The sequence below is a fragment of the Micromys minutus genome (genome assembly GCF_963924665.1).
Source record: "Micromys minutus genome assembly, chromosome: 1".
In the NCBI taxonomy this organism is placed as follows: Eukaryota; Metazoa; Chordata; class Mammalia; order Rodentia; family Muridae; genus Micromys; species Micromys minutus.
Window position 1 is genome coordinate 217,703,186 of NC_137969.1, and position 26,504 is coordinate 217,729,689.

The 26,504-nt window shown below is 41.3% G+C and overlaps 1 protein-coding gene across 1 annotated transcript in view; it reads left to right on the forward strand.

The window, feature by feature from the left end:
- LRRC9 (leucine rich repeat containing 9) overlaps positions 1 to 26,504 on the forward strand; it is a gene marked incomplete at both ends in the record, with an annotated part of 43,752 nt that overhangs the window by 7,371 nt on the left and 9,877 nt on the right. Inside the window, 13 exons of the mRNA XM_080933173.1 lie at positions 1,265 to 1,420; positions 4,629 to 4,810; positions 5,593 to 5,724; positions 8,148 to 8,324; positions 9,029 to 9,146; positions 13,186 to 13,318; positions 15,457 to 15,579; positions 16,506 to 16,609; positions 17,598 to 17,810; positions 22,022 to 22,141; positions 23,181 to 23,372; positions 24,637 to 24,762; positions 26,295 to 26,429. Coding sequence (XP_080789299.1) covers positions 1,265 to 1,420; positions 4,629 to 4,810; positions 5,593 to 5,724; positions 8,148 to 8,324; positions 9,029 to 9,146; positions 13,186 to 13,318; positions 15,457 to 15,579; positions 16,506 to 16,609; positions 17,598 to 17,810; positions 22,022 to 22,141; positions 23,181 to 23,372; positions 24,637 to 24,762; positions 26,295 to 26,429 — 1,911 coding nt within the window. The remainder of the gene's footprint in view (positions 1 to 1,264; positions 1,421 to 4,628; positions 4,811 to 5,592; positions 5,725 to 8,147; positions 8,325 to 9,028; positions 9,147 to 13,185; positions 13,319 to 15,456; positions 15,580 to 16,505; positions 16,610 to 17,597; positions 17,811 to 22,021; positions 22,142 to 23,180; positions 23,373 to 24,636; positions 24,763 to 26,294; positions 26,430 to 26,504) is intronic.

A 26,504-nucleotide genomic window follows, 5' to 3' on the forward strand; every position in this document is an offset into this window, starting at 1 on the left:
AAGAATTTATTTGAAATCTTTTTACCTCTCAGTGACTCACATATATTTGTACTGGATTGTCAATTTACCCCAAATATTTAAAATAACAAGAAACATCATTTTCCAATGTTTTTCTTCCTTTTACACACACACACACACACACACACACACACACACACACACACAATATGAATGTCAGGTGTCTTGCTCTGATGTTCTCCATCCTTTTTTCAAGAGGGAATTTCTCACTGAACCAGGAACTCATTCTTTTGTGTAGACTGTCTGGCCAGTTCTTTTTGACTAATCTAATTCTCAGGCATCATTTAACTTGTATAGTTTGTAATAGGCTATTTAATCAATTTGTTATTATTTGTGGGATAATAAGTGAATAGTATTAAATTTAAGGTTGGAGATAATTACATTAGAATGATAATTTAATGGTATTATTAGTCTAAAAGGAGTTCAATTAGAGCATTGTTTCACAGATTGGGGGCAATGGCTTTTCCCCCCTTTGGTTAGGCTTTTAAAATGTGAATTATACTCAATTTGACATTTACTTTTAACTCTTTTAAATTTGTTCTCCCTGAATTAATAAACTAGGAATAATGTGGTTTAATATTTGTTCCAGTCTTATGTCTTTTTAGCTAAGTTTACTGCTTTATAAGTTAGATTATATCTGTAATTTCTTTATTGGAGATCTTGGAAATAGACATTCATATGCCACATACTCACATATTAAAAATAAAGATGTTATTTGGGATTTTATTCCATATCATAAATGAAATACAAAATTTTGTGGGTACCATCATGTCTGCTATCAGCATCAGCATTTCTGATGGAGCAAGTAAACTTTCAATTTATAAAGAACGTGTTATGCTATACAAAACCACTGAGAGCTAGATCTAAGATTTCTATTGCTGTGATCAACACTCTTAAAGAGGAAAGAGTTTATTGCAGTTCACTCCTTGCAAGATATTTCCCAGAAAAGTCAGGACAGGCACTGGAGGCAGAAGCTAATGCAGAGGCCATGGAGGAGTGCTTCTTACTGGCTTGCTCCCCATGGCTTGCTCTACCTTCTTTCTTATAGCCGCCAGGACCACTGCCCACAGTGAGCTGGGCTCTTCTATGTGAATCATCAATCCAGAAAGCACACCAATGGCTAATACATCTGAACAATTTATAATTGAAATTCTATCCTCCAATATGACTCTAGCTCATGTTAGGTTGATATAAACTAGCCAACACAGCTACCTATAATTTGTTTTATCTAAGTTTTTATCTTCAGTCCACAGCAATGAAAAAAATAATGTATTATAACATGAGAATAAAAACTGTTCAGAGACATTTGAATGAAGAACTTGAAAAACTGAATGACAGAAAATCCAAGTTACAGAAGCTACCAGAAGAACGGATAAAATTATTCAACTTTGCAAAGAAAACGGTAAGATTTAATTAAATAAAATCTCATTGGCTACAGTGCAGGAAAATTATCCAACAAACTGGTAAATCCTTAACTCCACAGCCTATTCATTCCTAGCCTGTGTGTGTATGTGTGTGTGCGTGTGCGTGCATGCGTGCAATTAATACTGAGACCTGAGTCAGGTTTACTCTAAAATTACTTTGGTTCCAGATATTTAACTGAGCTGCATTTTATGTATATTTTCTAAAGGTGTGAGACCTCCATTCCACTCTCCAATGCCATGTAAAGCCAGGCATGGTAGCCTGTGTCTGTGATCACAGTGCTACCTAAAGTGAGACTGGGAAGCAGAGACAAGACTTATACATTATAGAACAGAGACTCTGTCTTGAACAAGGGGAATTGTGAGGATCAACATCTGAGGTTGTCCTTCACATGTGTCCTGTGGTATGCATATACCTGTACAGATGTGCACAAACACACACTCACACATACATACACACTCACATACACACACATACACATACATACTCACACACTCAAACACATTCACACACACATATGTAATACATAACACACTTAAACACACTCACATATACATACATTCATACTCTCACTAACACACACACACTCACATACACACTCACACATACACATACATACATACACACTCAAACACATTCACATACACATATGCAATACATAACACACTCACTTAAACACACTCACACATACATACACATTCACACATACCTGGACACACTCACATACACACACTACACACTCACATACAGTTATACAATGGAGAACTTCAAATCAAACTCTATTTTAGTCCTGTGTGTTCCTTTTATGCAGAATAGTTAGATTGCTTCTATTAAAAGTAGACCTTGAAAAGTTAATAATCATTTACTTGAAAATATAACCTTGTAAGTGTAAATTTTTCTGTACCTTCTCAAAAACAGAAAGAAACAATAGATTTAACAAATGGCATTCAAAAACAGTCAAGGTATTTAGGAACAGGGGAGCTGGGTGCTTACTTTTCACTTTATCAAAACTAAGTGTCAGTGGGGATAAAAATTAAATGATAATATATCAAGAATAAATATGTAGGTGGGTTGACTTAGCTGATCTCACCCTGCCAAATACTAGATATTGCAGAGAAAAAACACGTAAGTTCAATTGCAAAATGAAAAATAAGTAAGATGCTTTCGAGCTAAAAGGCGTTATTCATAAAAGGTAAGAACATGGGCTAGGGAGATGGCTCGGTAGGTAAAGTGTTTCCCACACAACATGAGGACCTGGGTAGCCATGGTAACATGTGCTGCTCATCTTAGAGCTGGGGAAGTTGAAGCCAGTGAACCAGCTGAGGCTACTTGGCAGACTCCAGGCTAGTGAGATGTCCTAGCTTAAAAACCCATGTGGACAGTGCCTGGGGACAACACCTGTGTTTGGCTTCTGGCCTCCACATGCTTGTACACACACAAGCACATGCCCTCCACATACACAGTAAGGAAAACAGTCTGAAGACATTAAACCATTCTCAGGAAACAGGATGCATGCACAGAGAGATTCTATCCTTAGTACAGTGCATCCGTGAGGAAGGTAAGGTTAGAAGATGTGCAAACAGGAAAATGGGAGGAAGCGTCTGAATCAGCATTTACAACTGAATACATTGCAGTGACTAATGAACACCCCTTTATAATTTTCAAACGCAGTGGGAAAGCACCTTTACTGTAAACCATCAAAGCACAGCACAGGACGTTAGGTGGTGCAGATGACCACAGTCCACTCTGCCCTGCTCATGAGCGTGAGCTGTGGCCCCACAGCTTCAGAGAGATCCTAGCCTTCAGCTCAGCCAGTCTACTTGTATCACTGCCCCATGGATAGTAACAAAGCATTAGATGCTCCCGAAATATTTAACAAGAAAACAGGCTGATGGTTTCACAATAGGCTACTGTGTTGTCGTCGAGAAAGTTGGAGCGCTGGAGAGAAGGCTCGGCTGCTCTTGCAGAGGATTCACGTTGGTTCTCAGTCCTCGTACCTAGGGACTTGCAACTACCTGGAATTCTGACTTCAGGAAATCTAGTGCCTTCCTTGGCCTTCATAGGGACCTTCATTCATTATACATATCCACATATCCATACATTTAAAAGTAAAAAAATAAAATATTTTTATGAGATGGAGGTTTGAAAATATAATTAATGGCCCTTTCTACAAATGGACATGCTTTTGCCTTATAATCAGAATGAGATTCTTGGAGTACAATGTTAATTAAATTTAAATTATTTGATTAAAAATTCCAAAATGACCAAATGGATTTCATAGTTTGGAGTCTTTCACATTTTGGAATATTTAAATGAACTCTGAATTTCTCTTATCTGAATATCTAAGTGCCCAAAGTTTTAAATTTGGGTGCACTTCAAATTTTAGCCATAGTAATTAAAACCAGCAAGCAAAGAAAGGAATATATATATATATATAAATGTCACACATTGCTTAAATGTATGATTTGGTCATAGCAGCAGTAACAGCTATAAAAGTGAAGAAGTATTACTGAGTAGTAGATTTCTTTATAAATGTTGTGTATTATAGTTTATCTTTAAATCCTACAAGATATGTGCCCTGGTCTCACACTTAAGGGAGTGACACAAAGGCTGGTAATCAAGATAAATAATATTTAAAGCAATATCTTAAACATCTCAATTAATGTCAAAAAGCCTAGTATAGACAACAAACCCCAAAATATTAAAATCTGATGCAGTGTGTAGTAGTTTTGAGCTGGTCAGATACTGAAGCAAAAGAGAAATGTCATCTCCCAGTTGTGTGTTTTTTATGGTTTTATCTCTCCAGACATCGGGTTTAAACACTGAAACACTGAATAGCTATGTTAAAATCACATTATCTGACGTGTAAGGCTCTATGTTAAAATTACATTATCTGACCTGTAGGGCTTTATTCACATGCAGACCAGCACTGATGCCGATTTCACTTTGGCTCGTAGCACACTCAGCATTTCATGCTGCCTTTCTTTAACCTGTCTCTCATTCACTGGGCACCAGCTGAATTTGCACCGAGGCTGGAGCTGCCTTTTTTGGCTTTTATAAAGCTTGAGCTACCTGGATTTTTACTTTAACCACTTAAACTGATGAATAAATCTAACCTCAAATGAACTCTGAATGGGGCATTAATAGTGTTGTTTTTAATTCGCTCTCTGCCACGTTGACTTCCACAGTTAGAACGGGAACTGGCTGAACTCAAGGTCTCTGGCAAAGGTCCGAGTGATGCTGCACCGGAGGCCGAGGAGCCCCGGAACAGCGAGGCAGTCACGCAGGAGTCGGTTCTGCAGCAGAAGATTCTGACCAAGCTCAACGCCCTGGACGACAGAGTCACATTCTGGAACAAGAAACTACATGAGTACGTTTGCTGAACTCTGGTCACTTCAATTGATAACAGGAACAGATAACCATGTTGGAGACCAAGAGTTGAGCTCAATCCCTTTGATAAATGGGAGAAAACAGAGCGTGAACTATGTTGGCACACCGGGTTCCTAGGGCCCTCACCCACTCAAAGCTGGGCTCTGGCCAAAGCCATTTCAGTTACGCACAGTGGCTTCCTCCACTCAGCCTGGTGTCCCATCTCTGCTTCTGTCTGCAAACAAGGCAATTGCGTGTTCCTTAGTTCAGAAACTCAGCAAGTAGACAAGACCAGCAAGGCACACCGCAGTCCTTGCTTGTCCACACAGCTCTTCGTTTACGGGGACACTGGGTAAATGGGTTACTAGGCCCTTGTAATGATCTTAACAAGAGGATTTAGCACTTGGGGGTGGGGGATTACTCCATGCTGTGACCCTCCTACTAGCATTTAGATAGAAGTACTGGCGTGGTGCTGAGAATGCTTTGGTGTAAGAAAACAAAATGACCTGGCTAGGATTTGGCAGCCACGTTTTTAGATCAAGGAGAGTCTTAGCTTTTCATACTCTGTGAGGATAACAAAATCAGTGGGAATCTTCGCTGCCAGAAACCGAATATCTCGTTCTGGGTTTAACTGCTAACACTGTTACTCAACCATTGAAAGCAAGAAGTACCTGATAGTAAAATGCATGTTCCGAGCTGTGGCCCATGAACAAGCACTGCTTCGGAGCTGTGAATTTCCTGTCCGCTGAACACCTACCTGCATGTGTATTTTGTCTCTGGTAGGATTGAAACGATTTATCGTACTGAAGTCAAACAGAAAAAGAAGAGCCACAGCTTACTGACGCCGTTCCTGCTAACGGAGCTGGAGACGGTGGGGAACATCCACTTTGAGGAAGGCACTCAAGCCGATGAATGGTAAAGCTGAGCTGTAAAGTTGAGCTCCAAAAATAATTGCACTTACAGTTGATCCCGAGCAGTTCTTTCAAAACACTCATCTGTTGGGCATTTGCTGGCATGCTTTCTCCAGCTGCGCCTTTGTCCCACTGTCCCACTGTCCCACTGGTCACTCTTAGCCAGCCAGCAGAGAAAGGGCACAGGAAGGCTGTAAGCATTTTAAGAAAAGGGGTTGATGTCTATACAGTGGCTCGGGGACTAGCCCTGATTCTGAATTCTGGCCGAACAAAACCCAGACAGGGCAGATAGCGACACACAGCCGGTGACAGCGGGTTGCCACTGTGGAGGCATCCTGGCTGCCCTGCAGGCCTGTAATCGAAGGGGCAGCCATCCGGGAGCAAAGTTGTCAGTGGCCCATGGCCATTGGGTGGTGGGAGAAGGTGCGCCGGGCCAGACTTCAGGCTGCGGGTTTCTCTGTGTCACAGCCAGCCAGGAAAAGATCTGAGAAAGATGAGAATAAAACTGTCCACTCTGACCCTGTCAGCGAGGCCTCTTCTAACTCCTGGGATCTGACACCCGGTGCCTATTGGTATTTCTAAATGACAGTTTGTTACAGTTTCCTTGTGTAGTACAACCTCTGGTCCACAAGGAGGCACCATTTTTATCAAAACCTACTTCAAAGTGCATGTCGTTTCTTGCAAGAGAGTTCTAGAGACAGACTGCGTGTATTAGATTAAGTGCCTAGGGAAGGATCTGCCATGATCTGGGTCTTACATATAACATCGAGGTCACTGGGTTGTTAGTCACTTCCTGCACTGATAAAGCCTTTCATGGCAAGAAAGTCAGGTGCTGAAAGCTAGGAGTTCTCAGAAACCACCCAACAGGAAGCTTCCTTCTGTGGCTGTAGCCCTCACACCTGTTCAAATGGTTACGGGGTAAATGTATCTTATAAAGGATCATTTGCTTCCCTGTCAACTGGTCTGCCTTTCAGTCTTAATGTACATTCTGTGTGATTTTAAGACAAAATTGCAATTTTATGAGAGCAGCCAGATGAGGGCAGCAGAGAGCCGACCAGCCATTGCTCAAAGCTGCTGCACTGTCCTTGGGTTCTCAGATCACTTTTCCCAGGAAGATCTCTGAGGCTTCAGGAAGGTGCTCTCTGGGCTCCTCACCCAAGGCTTCTGTTCTTTAGCATTGTTATATTTGGCTTTACATATTACTGAATATCTACTCTCTTTAGAATTTTAGAATTTAGGCCTTAGAGTGAGCACGGCCCTTCTCACTACTTGCCCTAACTTAGGAAGTTCTTGGCATAGACCCAGAGACGATGATAACCCTAAAGAGGACAGCACCAGTGTTAATAATGACCCAGGGTCTGATTCAGCTTGTGTCTGAGATGTGATACAGGCATGCTAGAGGGTGAAAACGAGTGGAGGTGGTCACTCCTGCTGGTTTAACTACAAGTTGGGGCCAGGTGCTGAGAAATTAGCCTTAGAAGGCCATAGGCCCTTTACATATTTACAAGAGTATTTTAGGAAAGAGTGGATATTCAAATCTGGGTACTACACCTACATTTAGGTAGAAATGATTATTTGTGTATGAATATATACATATATACACACACATGTACATACCTACATACATACATGCCAGATAAAATCACCCAAGGACAGTGGAAACCAGAGACCATAATTCTGGTTGCTGGGGAAATGCAAACTTTCCGTCTATTGGAGACTGGGAGATAGCTTTCAAATGCAAGCTGAATCAGACCCTGGGTCATCACCAGCACTGGTGCTGTCCTCTTTAGGGTTATCATTGTCTCTGGGTCTATGCCAAGAACTTCCTAAGGTAGGGCTCGTAGTGAGAAGGACGGTGCTCACCCTCTCTCCTAAGACCCCCCTGCATACAGAGGGTCCTTGGTTCAATCCTTAACACAAGAAGAGAGAGAGAGAGAGAGAGAGAGAGAGAGAGAGAGAGAGAGAGAGAGAGAGAGAGAGAAGGAAGGAAAGAAAGAAAGAAAATGTAAAATAAGTAAGAATTTTAAAAGGAATCATTTCAGGGAACCAGAAAAAAAAGAGGAAGGAAAAGAAAAGATGAAGGTATAACCTGAGGGCAGGTGTCCAGGGGTATGTGGTCACACTGAAGCTAATCAAATAGTCTTGGGGAGGAAGGACTATTCGGTCAGCATCATCTTTAGATAACAGAACTAGATAATAGATAGTAAAAGGAATGCTTTACTATGTTTCAAATTTTAGCATCTTTTGTTGACCAAATATGCCCATTGGGATGAAAATGCAGTTACTGTGATCTGATGAAGAATGTTTAGCAAAAAAAAAAAAAAAAAAAAAAAAAAAAATAGGACTCCGAGTTTATTGCATAGGCTTCATATTCTTCAGCGTGTTGAAGGCAATCTGTTGTTCTGCTTTATGTGTGTCCCCACGTAGGTTTAATTCCTGCTATGAACTAATCCTCTCACGGTTCTGCACCTGGGACTTCAGAGCATACGGCATCACGGGGGTGAAAGTGAAGCGCGTCATTAAAGTTAACAACCGCATTCTGAGACTGAGGTTCGAAGAGAAATTCCAGAAATGTTTGGACCTTGAAGACATACAAGATTCGGAGTAAGAATCAATTCTGTAATGAGTAAAAAGCCTGCCTTTGTTTCATTTTGAGGGCGGGGAGAGAATATAAATATTCCTGTTTAAAAGTTAACAATGCACTGAAGTGGAGAGGGTGATTGGGAGAAGGTGCACCTTCACTGAGACAAGTGGGGGGAGAGGGGGAGGGGGACAGGGTAGGGGAAGGAGATAACATTTGAAATGTAGATACAGAAAGTATCTAATCAAAAAATAAAAATCCACAGCAAATGGCAAAGATAATGGGGAGAAAAAAAGCCATGGGCTGGAGAGATGGCTCAGTGGTTAAGAGCACTGACAGCTCTTCCAGAGGTCCTAAGTTCAATTCCCAGCAACCACATGGTGGCTCACAACCATCTGTAATGGGATCTGATGTCCTCTTCTGGTGTGTCTGAAGACAGCTACAGTGTACTCATATATATATATATATATAATAAATAAGTAAGTAAAAGTTAACCACATAAAGATGCGCCCCGCTAGTAAATATATTCTGGTCCTGCATCCCCCCTGGCCGAGATGACTTCTTGATTTGTACGAACTGAGCCTCTTTCTGAGAGTGGAGTACAGCACTGGAGGCTTTAATGACACTGGAGACAGGAAACTCTCACCATGGTGTACAGTTAACTTATCAATGGTTGAGCTTTTGTGACACTAACTCTCACCCTCTTTCTGCCCCTCTTCTTCCTAAGGAGCTACCGAAAGATGCTGGAGTGCCTTTTCTATGTCTTTGATCCTGAGGTGATAGTGAAGAAAAAGCACCTGCTACAAATACTTGAAAGGGGATTCAAAGACAGCGACACCAGCAAGGTAGCACATGCTGTCTCCCGAAATCCTGGTGGGTGGCCTGGTCCAGCGTGACACACCATCCCTGCATCACTGTTTGCCGAAAACTTCTGCTCCTGTCTCCCAGGAAGCTTGGTGGCACGGTGGCAGACTGAGCGTCTTAGGCATGCACAGGCCATCCTCCATTGCTCTGTCTGCTTGCCTTGACTTGATTCTCCTTGGAGTCTTTTACTGATCACTTTGAAATCTCCATCTTTAATTGGCTCTAACCAACACTAACCTCCAACACTCCTGTAAATTACATGTTGAAAACATCCGATCGCCTTGCTTCGGCTATGCTTCTGAGCTGCCATCTGATTTCTCCTTCCTTTTTCTGCCACTATTTCTTTTCTTCCTACTTCTTCGTCCTCACCTTGCCACTAACACTGCGTCATCGCTGGGTCCCTGAGTGCCAACACATCTAGCCCACTTTCCTGCAGTCTCCTGATGAGGCAGCTGTAGCCCAGTGCTCCAGAGAACTGCTTCTGTTGTCGATCTTCCCCAGATGGACCACTTCACCTGTCTAGACCTGCTTGTTTTCTCCATATATTGGTGATGAGTTTGAACTCCTGACCCTTCCACTCCCACCTCCCGAATGCTAGACTGAAATGCACCAGCACACCTGGTTTGTGCATGCTGGAGATGAAACCCAGGGCTCTGGATGTGCCAGGGATGCTCTCTACCAACTGAGTGGCATCCCCACCCTCCCTACATGTCTCTGTCCTCTAACATGAAAATGATAGTGGTATGTGTCTTACAAAGTTGGTAATAGGATTAGTTAAGTAACGTGTTGAAATCTTCCTAGGCATCTGTATAGCAATGTTCATGCATCACTATTAAACATGAAAAGAGTAGAAACAACCCAAATGTACATTAGTCAGTAGATGAAAGGTTAGGAAAAACTATCATTAACTTACAGTAGATTATAAAGAGAAATTAAATTCTGCCGTGTGATTCCATACAATAAAGAAGAACCTTGAAATTACCATGTTAAGTGAAATAAGCCAAGGGAGAAAAATATTGTGTCAGTACTTAGAATTTGCAAAGTCAGAGACAGAATAAAGGACATAGAGATCACCAGGGTCTTGGGAGGTGTGGAATGAAGACATAATATTTCGTATTATGTTCAAAGTTTCAGGTCAAGTCAATGAAAAAGTTTTGGCCATGGGTAGGAAAGATAGTAACACAGTAATGTAAATACTCATTGCCACTGAATTCTGTGCCCAAGAAACAGTGAAAATGGTCAGTTTTACATTGTGTGCATTTTACCACAATAAAAAGAATGACCAAAAATATATTCCATTACTGAGAAGATGGTCTAATTGATAAAGTCCTTTCTGTGCAACCATGAGGCTCTGAATTCAATCTCCAACACCCCAGTAAACTCCAGGAATGGTGGCAAATGCCTATAATCTCAGATCTAGGGAGACAGAGAGTCCCAGGAGCTTGTTGGCCTCCAGTCTAGCCACATTGGTAAGTAAAACAGATGGAATCTCAGAAAGTAATGTCAAGGATGATAGAGGGACCACACTTGTGTCAGCCTCTGTCCTCCACATGCAGAACATGTGTGTCCACACAGGCATGGGGAGAGCTCTGTCCTCCACATACAGGACAAGTGTGTCCACACAGGCATGGGGAGAGCTCTGTCCTCCACATACAGGACATGTGTGTCCACACAGGCATGGGGAGAGCTCTGTCCTCCACATACAGGACATGTGTACATGCACAGAGGTGGGGGAGAGGAAGGAAGAAGGAAAGAGGAAGATGGAGAAGGAGATGGGGAGAAACAGAAAGAGGGGGAGGGAGGGAGAGAAGAAGGGAGGAGAGAGAAAAAAAATGCTTCCATAAGACCAGGCTGTCTGCAAACCTGTTTCTTAATTAGTGGGTGATGGGGAAAGATCCCGTCCATTTTGGGTGGTGCCATCCCTGGCTGGTGGTTCTGAGTTTTATAAGAAAGCAGACTGAGCAAGCCACAGGGGAACAAACCAGTATGAGGGTCCTCTATGGCCTCTGAATCACCTGCTGCCTCTAGGTTCCTGCCCTGCTTAAGTTCCTTTACTGACTTCCTTCAGTTGATGGATTACAGTGTAGAAGTGTAAGCCGAATTAACCCTTTCCTCCCAAACTTGCTTTGGGTCATGGTGTTTCATCACAGCAGTAGTAGCCCTATGACATTCATACTACACTAGTTCTGTCCTTCTAGCTTCAGTATATATAATATACTCTGTGTGTGTGTGTGTGTGTATGTGTGTGTGTGTGTGTGTGTGCACGCCTGCTCTAAGAGGTTGAAGTTACAGGCAGTTTGGAGCTGCCTTGTGTGTCCTAGGCATCAAACCCGGTGCTCTGGAAGAGTGGCAAATGCCCTCTGGCAAAGTAATGAATTCTTCTTTATTTCCCGAGCCAAGCTCACTCGTCCTTCAAATTTCTCAAACAGGGGAGCACTCTTTCCTGTTTTGCAAGTTAATTTTTTAATCAATTAAAATAAAAACTTAGACAAAAAAGAATAACCAGCTGCTTGCAATGCTGAGTCGGGCAGATTGAAATTGCAAGACCTGCGTAGATTTCAGAGTGAGTTCAAGGCCACTCTAGAAATCTGAACCTTTTCTCAGAATAAAGGGAATCCTGGGATTCCAGCCCTATGGTAGAACACTTGCGTAGCATCGGGAGGCCCTAGGTTCAGTCTTGGTGCACATACAGCAGGCTGGATAGGATGACGTTTCTGATTGATTTGAAAGGAGGCATTTTATTCCTGAACTGCTCCTATGCTTCAGATTTAAGAGCAAGGGTGGACAACACTGGCTGACCCTCCAAATTGTTAAACACTAGCTTCGTTAAGTAGCAAGGATTTGAGAATCATTATTACAGAACTCTGTGCTGAAATGTAATCATCTGTAAACCTTTCTCTACTACTGCCTAAAGGCATAGCCAATATTTATAGACTAGGTTCTCAACAAAAACCTGGTGAATGAGCGGACAGTGGTCATAACTCCTATGTCTGTGCCTTACTTATAGTTTTTCATCTTAAAATAATTTTTCTTTACACTTCTGTTTAGATTCCCTCCTGTCTTAGAGCCTTAGCCACCTTCCCATTACCCTGCTTGAGATTAGTTATTGTTCATGGTTCCGGACTTCTGTCTCCTGAGGGCCAAGCTAGCTTCACAGTGCCATGTGCTATGCACAGAGACTGCAGCTAAGCAAGTAAGAATGACCACCACAGGCTGGAAAGACCATTTGAAGTGTGGACTTTGTGGTCACAGGAATCACAGTTTGCCTTTTTAAAAAAGAACTTCTTTGGGCTGCTTTGGCTTTCAATTAGGAAATATATACAACAAATATGTGTGTGCGTGTATATATATATACATACAATTTCAGAAAAGACATAATTCTAAATAATATAGCTATCGATCGAAAACTAATGATCAATTTTAAAACTCTGAGGTTGTGACAAAGACAAAAAGATCTTGGGATTGCTCATAGTCCCTCACAGCTGTAGGGTCCTTACTCAGAACAGTGGTTCTGTGTGCTCTTTGTGTAATTCTGGTACAGTTTGGAAGCAGTGAAGCTAGTCACCAACAAAAGTAAGATGTCTGTGCACAGTTGGAAATCTTTTGCTTCTGGAAAATAACGTTGACTGTACAGCATACACTCAAAATGAGTGTGCTCCTTTACTGATTGATACCTTACAACAGGCCTTCCTTCTAGAGTTAGCAAGAGTCTTTCCACAAGTGCTTGTTGAAAGCTGTTGAACCCAGCACCACGCGCTGCGCCGCTGACATTGGTTATGACTTTGACTGGGTTTCCCTGAGGAGCAAATTTTGTTTTTTAGCACTTTTGTATAGACCTATTTGCATGTGAATTTTGAATATTTAAATGACTTTGCATAATGAACCTGCACCTGGAGGTAATCTCTTGGCAGATTACTTTGGCTGCCACAGAAAGGTAAAATAATAAGCTATCTGCATCCAAGTAGTAATGGATTTTACATTTAAAAAAAAGGTCCTCAGATGTTTTTTTTCTCCTTTCAGCCCCCTCTCAGAAAGGAAGCCGTTACCCTTGTGAACAGCCTCAGCATGTGTGAGTGCCCCCGAATTGAGTTCCTCCAGCAGAAGTATAAGGAGGAGAAGAAAGGCCCATCGGAGAGTGACCTCTACAGACACGGTAACAGAGCTCCTGAGGCCATGAGGCCCTCAGCCCCCTTCGGCTCTAGGATCGTGTGGCATACTCGCCAATAGTGACACACGTCTGTCATCCGGCTGCGCTGTCGGCTAAGACTCTCTGCGGTCTACCAGCCTTAGGAAGAAGAGATCCTTTGTTCAGATAGTGCACCCAACTTGCATATGCTTTGCAGCGTCTGCTTTTGTCCTTAGTTTGCATCATAAGCATAAACTCAGAAGTACACACATGTATTTCTTTACATACACTAGCTTCATGAGAAAGAGAAAAGGGTTGGCTTGTGTGTGAAATAATTGCTCTGAGTCACCACACTCTAAGGTGATAAAGAACAAACAAACAAACCTGAATAATTTGCTATCATCAGGAGACGAGTTGTAAAGCACGTGGATTAGACACAAACTGTAGAACACAAACTGTGTGGTAATCTATTCAGTTAGTAAATGCCATTCTTACAACTTAAATAGATTGGCAGTGTTAAGTATCAGAACCACCCTGTAAAACACCCTGGAAGCACTTACTTGCTTACGGGCTGGAGAAAAGCCCAGCCCCTGTGCCTTCTCTTCCATTCATCATTCTTCAGAATGTACTAATTAACAATGTTAATTAAATGCTCAGTGTATCTTGGGCACTGTCTGGCTTTTTGCAAACCAGTTTCTCCTACACAGAACCTACAAATATTAATAATCACAAAATTAAATATGAAGCTACAGTTACTATAAGTATAAATATGAATGCATGCAATAAAGAGGACAGACAGGCGATCAGGGATTAAGGACGCTTACTCTGTATCTCTCAGTCACCAAACCGACTGAGCATCAGGTAGGCAGACCTGTGGTTGGTCCTCAGCCAGGAACACCCGCTGTGGCAGGAGGTGCAGCGGAGCCTGCGGGAGGCGCCAGGATCCAGACGGCAGTTCTGCTGAGATGGTTCATGGCAGGCTGTCAACTGTGCATGGCTTCATGTAAATATCAGAAACACAAGCTGGATGGAAAATAAATAACCCTAATGCTTTTCAAATCCTTCTTTTCCATGCCAGTTATTAGAAACACCTCATATTTACCATCTACTTAATCCTTCTAAAAGGCATTCCGAAAACAGGCTAGCCTGATTCACATTTTATATCATGCATAGAGTGAAAATAAAAAGGCCGGGAGAGATGGCTGAGCGTGTAAGAGCACTGGCTGCTCTTGCAGAGGACCAAAGTCGGTTCCAGCACTCACACTTGGGGGTTCATAGCCACCTTGTGATTCCAGTTTCAGGGGATCCAACAGGTTTTTCTAAGCTCCACAGGCACTGATTCATGTGCAGTTCCTCTCTCTCTCTCTCTCTCTCTCTCTCTGTCTCTCTCTCTCTCTCTCTCACACACACACACACACACACATACACACACAGAGAAAAATAAAATATTAAAAATCATTTTATATATAATGTATTTGTAATGATTAGACATTTTTCAACTTTATTGACTCATAGCAACCTTTAGTATTTAGCAGATTGTGAGGATCTCAAGAATCCATAAGAAATGTCGGTCCTTCCATTCCATAGCTTTGTATTTAGTACCTGTTAGATCTCAGGTGGGAGAGACAGAAGATGTCTCAGGTACCTCAGTTCAATCCCTGGGACCTACATGATAGGAAAGAGTACATAACTCAGAGTCACATACTCACACACAGAGTCACACACTCACACACAGAGTCACACACTCACACAGAGAGACCACACACACACAGCAGAGGCATTGCTAAATCATTGTTTTATTTTCTAGATGTTTTACAGTTCTATTTGTTTATATTTCTTTTTCATTCTATAGCCCAGTGATGTGCAATTCACCATGTAAACTTGGCCTGAAAGTTGTAAAGATGCTGCTTCTGCCTCCTAGACACTGGGATTTATGGACGTGAGCCACCGTGCAGCACTTCAAGTGTGTTCACTACAGTCATGAGGCCCTTTTAATTTAACAGATATGTCTTAACACCTACTTTAAATCAAGTTGTGTGCTGTGTGTTATCCAGTATCAAGACAGCCATGACCTCAACATTACAGAGTGTTGAGATCAATTAAACAGTACACTGGAAATTTGCCAAGGTCATATTTGTTAAAATTATGTCTTTTTTCATATTTAGGCACCATCCTCATTGTGAAGGTTTTTCTTGGCCAGAGTATTCAGGCTCGTGACAAGGAGCCCATCAGTAAAGCCAACTATCCCATGGTTAACTCGGTGTTTGTTCCTCAGAGACATGTGCTAAGTATGTCTGCCAGAAAGAAAGGTGTGCTGCTTCCTTCCCACCAGTACAAGGCATTCCTATTCAGTACACGGTCTGTAATGTATAGCGTGGTCTTAATCTCAACCTAACAAGGCCTTAAACTTCTCTATGAAAACCTGATCTAGATAGTAATGAGTTTTCTGTTATTCATATCAATAATATGTGTTGAAACTTATTTCAATAGTTTATTATTTGAGGTGTGTGTGTGTGTGTGTGTGTGTGCTCACACATTCAACTCTCAGTATCTGTGGGGAATTAGTTCTAGAGTACATAAACACACACACACACACACACACACATACATACACACACCTATAGATTTTTTAAAAATTTGAATTCTTAAGTCCTTTATGCCAAAGAGCATGGTGTCTGCCACCAACACAGCCTTCCTGGGTACATGACACCATCTTCATAATATCTACAGAATAAATAAAATGCTGCAAACCACGGCTATACATTTTTAATTTCAGGCATGGTGACAAGTGTACTATTCACTACAGACACTTTTTTAAAACCAAATACTTCTGCTCTGTGGTGTTTGAATCAGTGGGTGCAGAAGTCATAGGTGTGGAGGGTTTCTTGTGTGAGTGTGTGCAAACAACCAGGATTAAAAAATAGGAACCTTTAATCAAGATCTCAGAGTGCTACATTTATCAAAACTCCACAGCCATCTGGTCCTCGGTAAGATGAAGATTTAAGAGGAAAGTGAAAAGCTAAACATCACGCCTGCTCTGTGGAGAAAGGGCTGCCATCATTCTGACATCTGTATGGGGCATGGGAAGATTTCATAACATCCTCAGTGTTGTAATTGTGTGAAATTGTTGGGAAGAGTGCTGGAGTTTAGACGTTTACTGTATTTTGAGTGTTCACCTTGCTGGACAGTTTTATAACTATAGATTCTGTTACAGGACACAGAACTTGCGATTGCGGCTTTCGGCAGTACAAATGGTTTGTCTTTGACCATGATCTCGTTTTGCCAGAGTACATCGTTGAATTTGAGTATACTACAGTGGTATGCTTTTTTTTTTTCCTGCAGTTTTTAAAATCCTTAGCCTGGAGTGGAATGATTTGAAATCCAGCAATGTTAAGCGGAGCTTGTATTATATGTGCTTATCAATTCTGTGTGTGCATGTGTGCACACACAATGGTGGTTCTGTGAAGGACTGAGTTTTCAAACCTTGTCATCATGACACCTGAATACTTTCATATGTGAGCACATTATAGGTTTATTCTATAGCTGTAGTCTCACTGGGAATCATCGGAAGCCTATGGATGCCTACAGAATAAACCTGGGAAGCTACCTCCCCCTTAGCCTCCCGCCCCTTTCACCAATGCATCCCATAACAGTTTTGTGGCTTACTTTCAATTCTTTTCTATTGACACACACACAGTCTGAGTGAGTAGAATCAAACTCTGCATCTTGCTTTTCACAATACATTATGAACATATTTTATTTTATTGCGCATAGATGTATAGTTTTTTTCCTTTCTGAGGCTGTATACTATTCAGAAAAGCTGGTTTAAGTTCTCCTGTGCTGATAATATTTAATAGGTTCTATGTAGGTTTATCTATTTAAATCTGTTTGAGTGAACGTTGTTGTAGCTGTCTTTATATGACTGTAGACGCTCCTATGCAAGAGAAAGCTACCGAGAACAGTAAAAGTCCACAGATGCACCCAGTTTAAGGCTTGGCATTGCCCCATAGCCTTCACAGAGGTTTGGCCATTTTACATGTTTCCCGCAGAGTGTGGCATGGGGGTTTTGTTGTTCTTTGTTTGTTGTTTTTATTTGCATCCTTGCTAGTGTGGTACACTATCAAACGTTTTCTATTCTCTTCAGCAAAAAAGCAGAATATTTCAAATTTCAAACACCTAAAACTATTCTAAAACTTATCCTAGATATCACTGTATAACTGTAAAGCTCAATTGTTTTCTATACAGCCTATTTGGTTTTATGTAACAAATAACCAACTGAATTTTCAACATTTGAAATATTTTTTAGGTCAAAGTCCATTCTTTATTTTCTACATTAAACAATGTTATTCTAGAAGAAGGCAAAAAGTATTCTGAAGGATTAGTCTTCTCACAGGATTTGAAATTTGATGATGAAGTTCTGAAGATGGAGCCCAGGATTAAGCCCCGCCCAAAACTCATTAGTCTGGATGAGAAGACAATAATTTCCCTTGCTAAGACTAATGTTTATAGCCATATTGTGGTGAGTATTATAAGAATAAAATTGGAAGGGAAACCTGAATTTGGAATTTGAATCTAGTATGTGGAGTATAAAGTTACTACCCAATGTTGTTAGGAATCATATAATTTGATTGAAAAGTGCCCAGTCCTCTCTTTTTTTTGAAAACTAGACCAGTGTTCTATAGTAGTAATCAAGTGTCTTCCGATTTAGGTAAAAGCAAAAAGTTTTGAATCAGTTTTAGAATCCTGATTAATGGTGTATATGACAGCTTCATTTTTACGTATGTATAAGCAAAACGTGAGCTGCCAATTAAAGTGATGTTGTACAGGAAATCAGCTCTGCGTGAGATAGCAAGTTATATGCCTTTCTGGCTTTGAGACTTACCACATTCAGATGTGCTGCTGCTGCGATTTCCAAACCACCTTCCTCTCTGACCTACTGTGCTGTCATATCTTTCTAACCAGGACTTCCATACTCTGCAGTAGCAATTCTGAAACTCCACAAAGTGTACACATTGTAACCTGCTCCAGAAAGTAGAGCACAGTATAGTCTGCTAATCAACTTACAACTAAATAAAATCCAGGGCAGGAAAGATGGCTCGCTCGGCCAGTAAAGTGCTTACCACCAAGCCCCATGACTTGTGTTTGATCTAGAACCTTCTGAAAGCCACACACGTGCCATGGCACATACATACACATATCAATAACTGAGTGGTCAGATAGAGAGCCCAGAGATGCAACGAAGGCCTGCCAATGTCTGCTCCACTCAGCTCAGTCCGATCTGACAATGTTAGCTTCACACCACCTCAAACACTCCTCCTTAAAACCCTCAATGTGTTAACCTTACTGTATAGTACTCCCAGCGTCTTTAAGGGCCTATAAGTTGCTGCACGGCCTGACCCATTATCTACTTTCTTACACTCTTTCCATATCACCCTCCTGTCAGGTCTGCTCGGCCTCGTGTGCACTTCTTAAATGTACCAAGCTCTCCGCTTACACAAGGCCCCTCCCCCTCCCCTGGCCCTCCTCTCCTGGTTAAGCCCTGCTTCTCTTAGAGCTCAACTTAAGCACTAAGGGCGTCCTTTATCTCTGAGCCCAGGCTATACTCCTTTGCTGTATGTTCCATGTCTTCCCCGGAGGGCACTTCATGCAGGTGACGAGACTTTGACCATCCCTAGCCATCTGTGCCTCCAGAGCCAGAACAGTGTGAGGTTTAGTGGGATGCTTTGGGAATGAGGGTCATGTTGAAGGAACATGTTTTAAACCATAAAGTTGTAAGCTTGCAGCAGTTTTCAAATGACATAATTTCTTATCAAACCAGTGTTATCTAAAAATGTTTAAATCTAGACACAAAGGTATCTTGAGGAAAGGATGGGTGGCTTTCTCTTAAATTACCCATAGAAACTCTATGGACTGCCATCAACTCTGTCCATAAATACCTGGCCCAGTATGTGATACACACTAGATTCTCCTTAGTTAGTCCTTCAAAATGCTTGTGTGTGTGTGTGTGTGTACACATATAAACCAGAGAGCTGGTTACTTGCTTGGACCTGCAGAAGAACCGAGTGGACGCACCTTGAGAACCAGGTTTTTCCTGTATGCCACTATCTCACTATAGGCACTGTGAGTGCTGAAACACACAAAGATGCAGACATTATTTTGATCTTTGAACTTAATTACATGACTCCAGTACCACATTTCTAGATCCACTGTTCAAGAAGAAAATCCTAAAACAACAGAATCCAAAACTAAAAATGAGGGAACTTGACAATTCTATTTCTGAAATTACTAATTTCAGAAAATATATCCTTCAAAGTGTTACAAATTTTTGAGTTCATGAAGCAGGGTCGCCTCCATCTATGGGATAGTTAATTCTAGATGAGGTTGAGTGTGTCTCAGTTGGTTATCACTACTGACATAGGCTTCAGGTACTGACATCTACTGTGATATCAAAGCCCAGAATGGTAAGGACAGGTACGCTTTTCGAAATTAACATGTTGGGAAAATATTTTGAGATTCTCACATAAGAGTGATGAATTTTCATAATAAATCTTAGTAATAAAATGACTTTTAAAAAAATGAATGCAGCTGACTAGACTAAGCCCCCACAGCATGTTTCTCTAGACTTAAATAAAAACCAGGAAAACATCCACAGAAAGTGGGTGCTATAAATAAAGATAGAGAATAGGAGTGAGGGAGACTTGTAGCACTTGGCCTGCTGAGAATTTCTCTGCATTTATTTGACTGCTTTGATTAACACTTTGATTACAGTTAACCTGGGCATCTTCACTTTACATTTGATTAAACTGCATAAAACCAGCAGTTTTTAGGGATTCTAGTAGGAGTTCTCACTGTCATAGTAAGATTGTCTAGACAATTTCTCTTTTCTGTCCTTTTTGCACATGTGCCAATAGGATAGAAACTTCAGAGTGCATCTTTTCTTTTTAGTCTACTAATTTTATTATGACATCAGAGCACTAAATGGAATTTACAAAATTAAATAAAATAAAATATACCCCTATAACTTAAGGCACTGAATTCTATATTCTCTTTTAGACAACCAAGTGTGAACCTGGCTTTTATAGTCATTTAGGTTTTTACCTGTAATTTGTTCACAGTTATCTTTGCCTAAATCAGCAAATTAACTACTAGTTACTTACTCTAGTTAGATTTTTATTGTTTTGACAAGCATCGTAACCCAAAGCAGGCTGGGGAGGGAGGATTAATTTCCACTTACAGCTTTCAGTCATCCTGAACGATACAGGGGCTGATGCGGAGGCCATGGAGTGATGCTGCTTACTAGCTTGCTCTCCATGACTTACTTAGCCTGCTTGCTTACACCAACCAGAACCACCAGCCCAGAGTGGCCTCCCATGCCCAGAAATGAAAAGGCCCCTCCTACATCAATAATTAGATAATACAATGCTTCATGAACTTGCAATCTGATGGAGGCAGATTTTCTCAACTGAAGTTCCTCTTTCCAGATAATTCTAGCTTGTGTCAAGTTGACAAAGCTAACCTGGACAGTATTGAAAGTGAACAAATTATTGTTCCCACTTCAACAACGTCAGTCTGGTTTCCAGAACAGATGTACAAGCAAGTGTGGGAAGACTGGAGTCCCGGAAGAGCTTTACAGAGCTGACTTTTGGTGTATCTTTTAAGGATATGAGAAATCCATTGCTTATGCTGTCAGAGAAAATACCGTTCCTTACAGGAGCATAGTTTCAAAAGATACTAGTATCTTGTGGGAGCACTGAGATCTTCATTCTGACTCGAATGCAGCATTGTGACTGTGGGGGACACAGTGTACGCTGGAATTTAAGGACAGTGCAGAAAGTTGGTGCAGGAAAATTAGGAGGTCGGAGCCAGGTTAGGATGAGTTTTAGAAGCCACGTTCAGAAGAGTTGAGTTTTTAAGGGACAGAATCTTACTTCTCAAAACCCTAACTTTGGTATGTTGTGGGTGAATTTAGCGGCAGCCAGACTGGTGGGGTGAAGGTTCAGTAGGAACTGTTGCAGTGTTGCAGAGGGATTAGTGTGAGGCACTGGAGTGGGTGAAGGATGAGGCAGCTGGTGTGAGAAACACTTCTCAGTCAAACAGATGTGGAAGGAAGGAAAGGGCTGTTCCACAAATACTGAGCCTCCTAAGCCTCAGACTTAAGGAGAAGATGCTTCCATTTCAGATTATTCATGTTAAATGTGATGGATCTGCACAACCTATCAGTGAATTTTGGGATAGTGCACACAACCTAGCCTTTCGTCAAAGTTTTAGCCAATTATGAATACAATTAGAAACTCAATTGTTTCCCCCTGTGAGGAGCTTAGCTGTATCCACACCAGTAAAATGATGGCAGTGTGTGACCATGACTGACAGTAAATAGCTGAAATTATTCACATCACCACTTGTGATGACTGTAGTCAGCTAGTTAGACTGTTTTTCTTGTGCCGGTATTTACTTCATAGTCTACCCACAAATACCACTTTCACTTGATATTCAGAACAGTGTTAGCTTTGATGTCAGAGAATTGTGTAGCCCTTATGAGAACTTCTAAGTACAAAACTGAAATAATGTTCATTCTGTGTATGAGACGATGAGATGAACAGGGAACGTACAGGCCATCGTGGGGTGTGGGCGTGGCCTTAGATGCCCACTCATCTCCCTCTTTGACATTCTGTTCCCCTGTTTCAAGGCAAAAGTAATGTTTTTATTTGTTGTTTTGTTTTTTGCTTCCAGAATTTGAATCTCCATGGGAATAGCTTGAGTAAACTGAGAGATCTTTCCAAGCTAACTGGGCTTCGAAAACTGAACATTAGCTTTAACGAATTCACTTGCTTAGATGATGTGTACCACTTGGTAAGAGCCGCTCCTTTGAAACATAAATGTAAAACCAAACCCATTAGAAACAGGATGACAGCCTGGGCCTCTGGAGAGAGGAAATGCTGGTCAAAGTAAAGAAATGTCAATGAGATGACCATGTCCTGGGGGTCTAATAGATGGCCTTATTATCTATTTTATTATTTACTATAAAATAACATTAAGATATGTTAAAATAAACAGTGCGAATGTATGAGTTGGGGCGCTCTTAGGAGAACATGCTTATAGGAAGCCCATGCAAAAAGAGGGGAGCTTGCTACTGAGAGCCCCCTCTGCCCCTCCCCTAGATTCTGTCCCTGTACTCTCTGTACTGTCACCCAAGTGCACACACTACTGTAGTCCCTTGGCTTTGCCATTTTAAGAAAGGTGCTTTTTTTTTTTTTTTTTTTTTTTTTGTCTAGCAGCAATCATGGGCCTACACCATGAGGTCCAGCTTTATAAAATCACACACCTTTAAAAAAAGAAAGAAAGAAAGAAAGAAAGAAAGAAAGAAAGAAAGAAAGAAAGAAAGAAAGAAAGAAAGAAAATTATAAATTTCTGTGTCTAAGCATATACTTTGTAATTGAAGCCATTTCAACAATGTAACTATGTATAAAGTCATGTGTTTTTATTTTATTTTGTGGGTAACAAGGTGTCTTACAAGTCACTGTTTGCCTGCCCTCTTGTGCAAACAAGACCCTGCAGCTCTGTGTTCAGAGAGATGAGGAAACTAGCTGTACTTTTTGTAGTCTTTAAGGACTGGCTTTGTGTGTGTTTGACAGTGCTGCCCCACTGCCAAAGCCATAATCTAATTGCATAACTCATCCACAATCCTAACCTTCTCCCAAGTTTACTCCAGCAAAGCCTAACCTGAGAATTGCTGCAGTGACCCCGAGTGTTACGCTTATGGCAGAGTGATTGTTGTAAAGGCTCTCTGTGCGTGTTAAAAGAAAACGCGTGGCATATTTAAAGAAGTGGGGAAAGCACTTGGCATACACAAACCCGGAGTTAGCATTGCTCCTGTTTGTGTGTGCCGCAGTACAACCTTGAGTATTTGGACGCCAGCCATAACCACGTGATAACCCTGGAGGGATTCCGAGGCCTGATGAAGCTGAAACACTTAGACTTGAGCTGGAACCAGCTGAAGAAGACTGGTGACGAGATCAACGTGTTGTGCAAACACACCACCAACCTTCTCACCCTTGACATTCAGCACAACCCCTGGCAGAAGGTATGTAGCAGACACCACTAGAGAAGCAGACACTCTAAGTTCAGGGCCAGTCTCTCTGCCTCACTGGTCAGTCCCAGCAGAGATAGGCAAGCCACCCCTGTTTCTTGTGCTTCCTTCAGTCTTGTGTAATGTGTTTAGAGTGGTGATCTAGTGAATGAAAAAGCTGTGCCGTCATGCCAGATGTCTTGTAGCTTGTGGCAGTTTGAATACATTATTGCCCTAAGAGTCACTGAAGTCATTGTCATTTGCAAACTTCCAGAGAATTCACGTTAGTGTGCTAGAATGCCTTTATGACACACAGGAGCCAAGAATAATCTGATATGGTGAGGGAAACATACTGTTAAGAAGGGACCAGCATTTTACGGTGTGCCCTAAACGCTGGATAATAAACATATAGGCTCACTTTGCAATTTCCATTATTTATTCTCTTTAAAATGTAGAAGCCATGTCTCTTCATAAGCCTAGACTATAAAATCATATTCTGTCATAGAAGGAAATTTGAATGTTATTTTTATTATTGTTCATGTTATACCTTTAAGACTGTCTCCGAGTATTTTAAATGAGCCCAAATTTATAATTTTAAGAATCTTTTTCACTGCTTCTAAAATGCACATAAAGCCCAAGTACTGCACTTGAGAGCAGAAGCAGGAGGGTTGTGAGTTCAAGGCCAGCATAGGTTCTGTACTGAGACCATATCTTACAAATAAATAACTAAATGACATTTGTAAGTTAACTTTTGTGTTTTAAAAGTACCAGTAAAATGACTGGTTCTATTAAGTGGACCATATTACTAAATTTATAACACTAAACTTAAGCTAGGTAAAACAATAGTGTTCTGTTTTGTTGCCAAAGCAGACTTCTTCAATGGTCACTATCTCTCTGTAGTCAGGTTGGATTTCAAAAGCAGGAGCTCCATGCAGAGCCCAGCTCAGAGCTCCCTGGCTTACTGCCCACTCAGTAAGCAAGAGTTTCCACGTGGTTCCCATCATCCTTTCCACCAGACACTTTGCAACAGCTCCTGGGATCTCCCAGCCAGGGCAGCAGACACACATACTAAAAAACAAAACAGACTTATCCTTATATAATTTAATTCCAACTATTATTTAAAGAGTTAAATTAAGTCTTCTTAGTTTTAGAAGCTATGTAGTTTGAGAAGAGAGATGTACAGTTTTCAATTATATGGAAAAGAAGGAAGTGTTGCTTTCCCATGCCATAATACATGTGGTGTCTTATGAAAATTAACTTTTTGATATTTTTTCCCAAGCCAGCCACATTGAGGCTGAGTGTTATTGGCAGATTAAAGACTCTTACACACTTAGATGGGCTCCTCATCTCTGAAGAAGAAACCAGAGAAGCTCTGAAGTTCATTAGTGGAACAAAGATTACTCAGGTTGGCATCAGTAGGTAACTATTCCCCATGTTAGGTGGAACATACAAATAATACTTTTCTGCCTTATTTTTTATTAAATATGATATTAATTAGCATATTAATAAAAATCAACACATACTGATATTATCCACTTGACAATTTTCCTACATCGATGTGCCTCCCATACGCTCCCCCATAAATGGCAGTGGGCTTTATGGATTGACTTGGAATAGCCTCAAATACCAGCCCCTCCCTCAATATCTCTAGGCTAATTACTTTCTAATCACATGAACTTACTGAGTCTTTTCTAGAGGCTGCATGAAAAGAAGCAGTATTCGTGTGTGCGGTAAGCTTAGGCTTTGAGGGAGCATTCATTCACAGTCTACCCAGTGTCAGTGTTCTGTGCAGCCTGCTAGAAACAAAGGTAACCTGTTAGCCTGCAGGGACAGAAAAGCATTTTACTGGATAGGATATTGGAATAGCCAACTACTTTAGAAAACAATGCTTTACTGTATTAACATTCAAAAAACAAAGGTTTAAATACAATAATTTGCCAACTAATACAGACTGCCAAGAAGTTAAGTTACAGCCAGAAGATGAAACAGTAATTATAATTGTTCCAATTGCTTTGGAAATTTTATTTGCCTTCCTGCCTCTCTTCCCTTCCCCCTCCATTCCCCCCTCAAACTTCTGCAACTTTATATTCTCTTAAGGAACCCTGTGTATGCACAGAAGACATGCACAAGGGCCTTGGACTCAGCAAGAGTGTTCATGGTCAGCAGAGTCATTAAGAGAATACTGTACGGCTAGGGATATAGCTCAGTTAGTACCCAAGTGCTTGTCTATCATGCCAAAAGCCTTGGGTTCAATTCTAAGCGGCCCACAATCTAGGCATGGTGTGCACATCTGTATCTCCAGCACTGGGGAGGCAAAGGCAATCCACTTAGAAGTTTGTCATCTACACAGAAAGTTCAAGGATATTCTGTGCTACATAAGACCTGGTCTAGAAAAGGGAAGAAGGGGGGAGAGTCACGCAGAGGGAATTTGCACACCACTGACTACAGATGAACTCCAGCTCAATGTGGCAGCATAGATGAATTTCATAGTGCTGAGGGGAAAGTAATGCAAGACATAGTTTGGTTTCCAAAAGGTTCAAACAGTGTAGGGCTTGATGCTTCGTTGTGTATGAGCACAAACGGACTGGGGAGAAGAAGGGGGGATGGTAGACTAACATGTAAAGGGATGCCATCTAAGACGCTTGGGACAGGACCATAGGAGCCTCAGGACAGTGGTGCTGTTCTGGATCATACGTGGTCTCGTGGGAGTATCACATGGATGTTTATAGTATAAGCATTCTTAACGTTGTGTATAGGAAAACAAGACAAACTGAAAATTAAATTTTATCTGGATATGGAGGACATTTTACGGGAAAGGAAATGTCTTAAAATCATTTATTGGGCAATTCATCCTCCGTGGGAAGCAAAACTTGTAGCTGTGTATAAATGAACATCGTTATGCTACCCCGTATTCATCCTGTCTTTTTATTTTGCTAGTCATCTCTCTTACAGCATTCCAGCTCTAAAGAGGAAAGGCCTCGGATGCTCAGCATATGGCCATGTGCCAAAATCCTGCCGCAGATTTCAAAGCTAGGACCCCACTTCCAACTGACTGGGAACTGGTACTTGAAGGTAACTCATTTGTTCAAACTTGTGTCAGCTTATGTAGATCTCTGTATTGAGCATTGTGCGAACCATGAAGAAGAC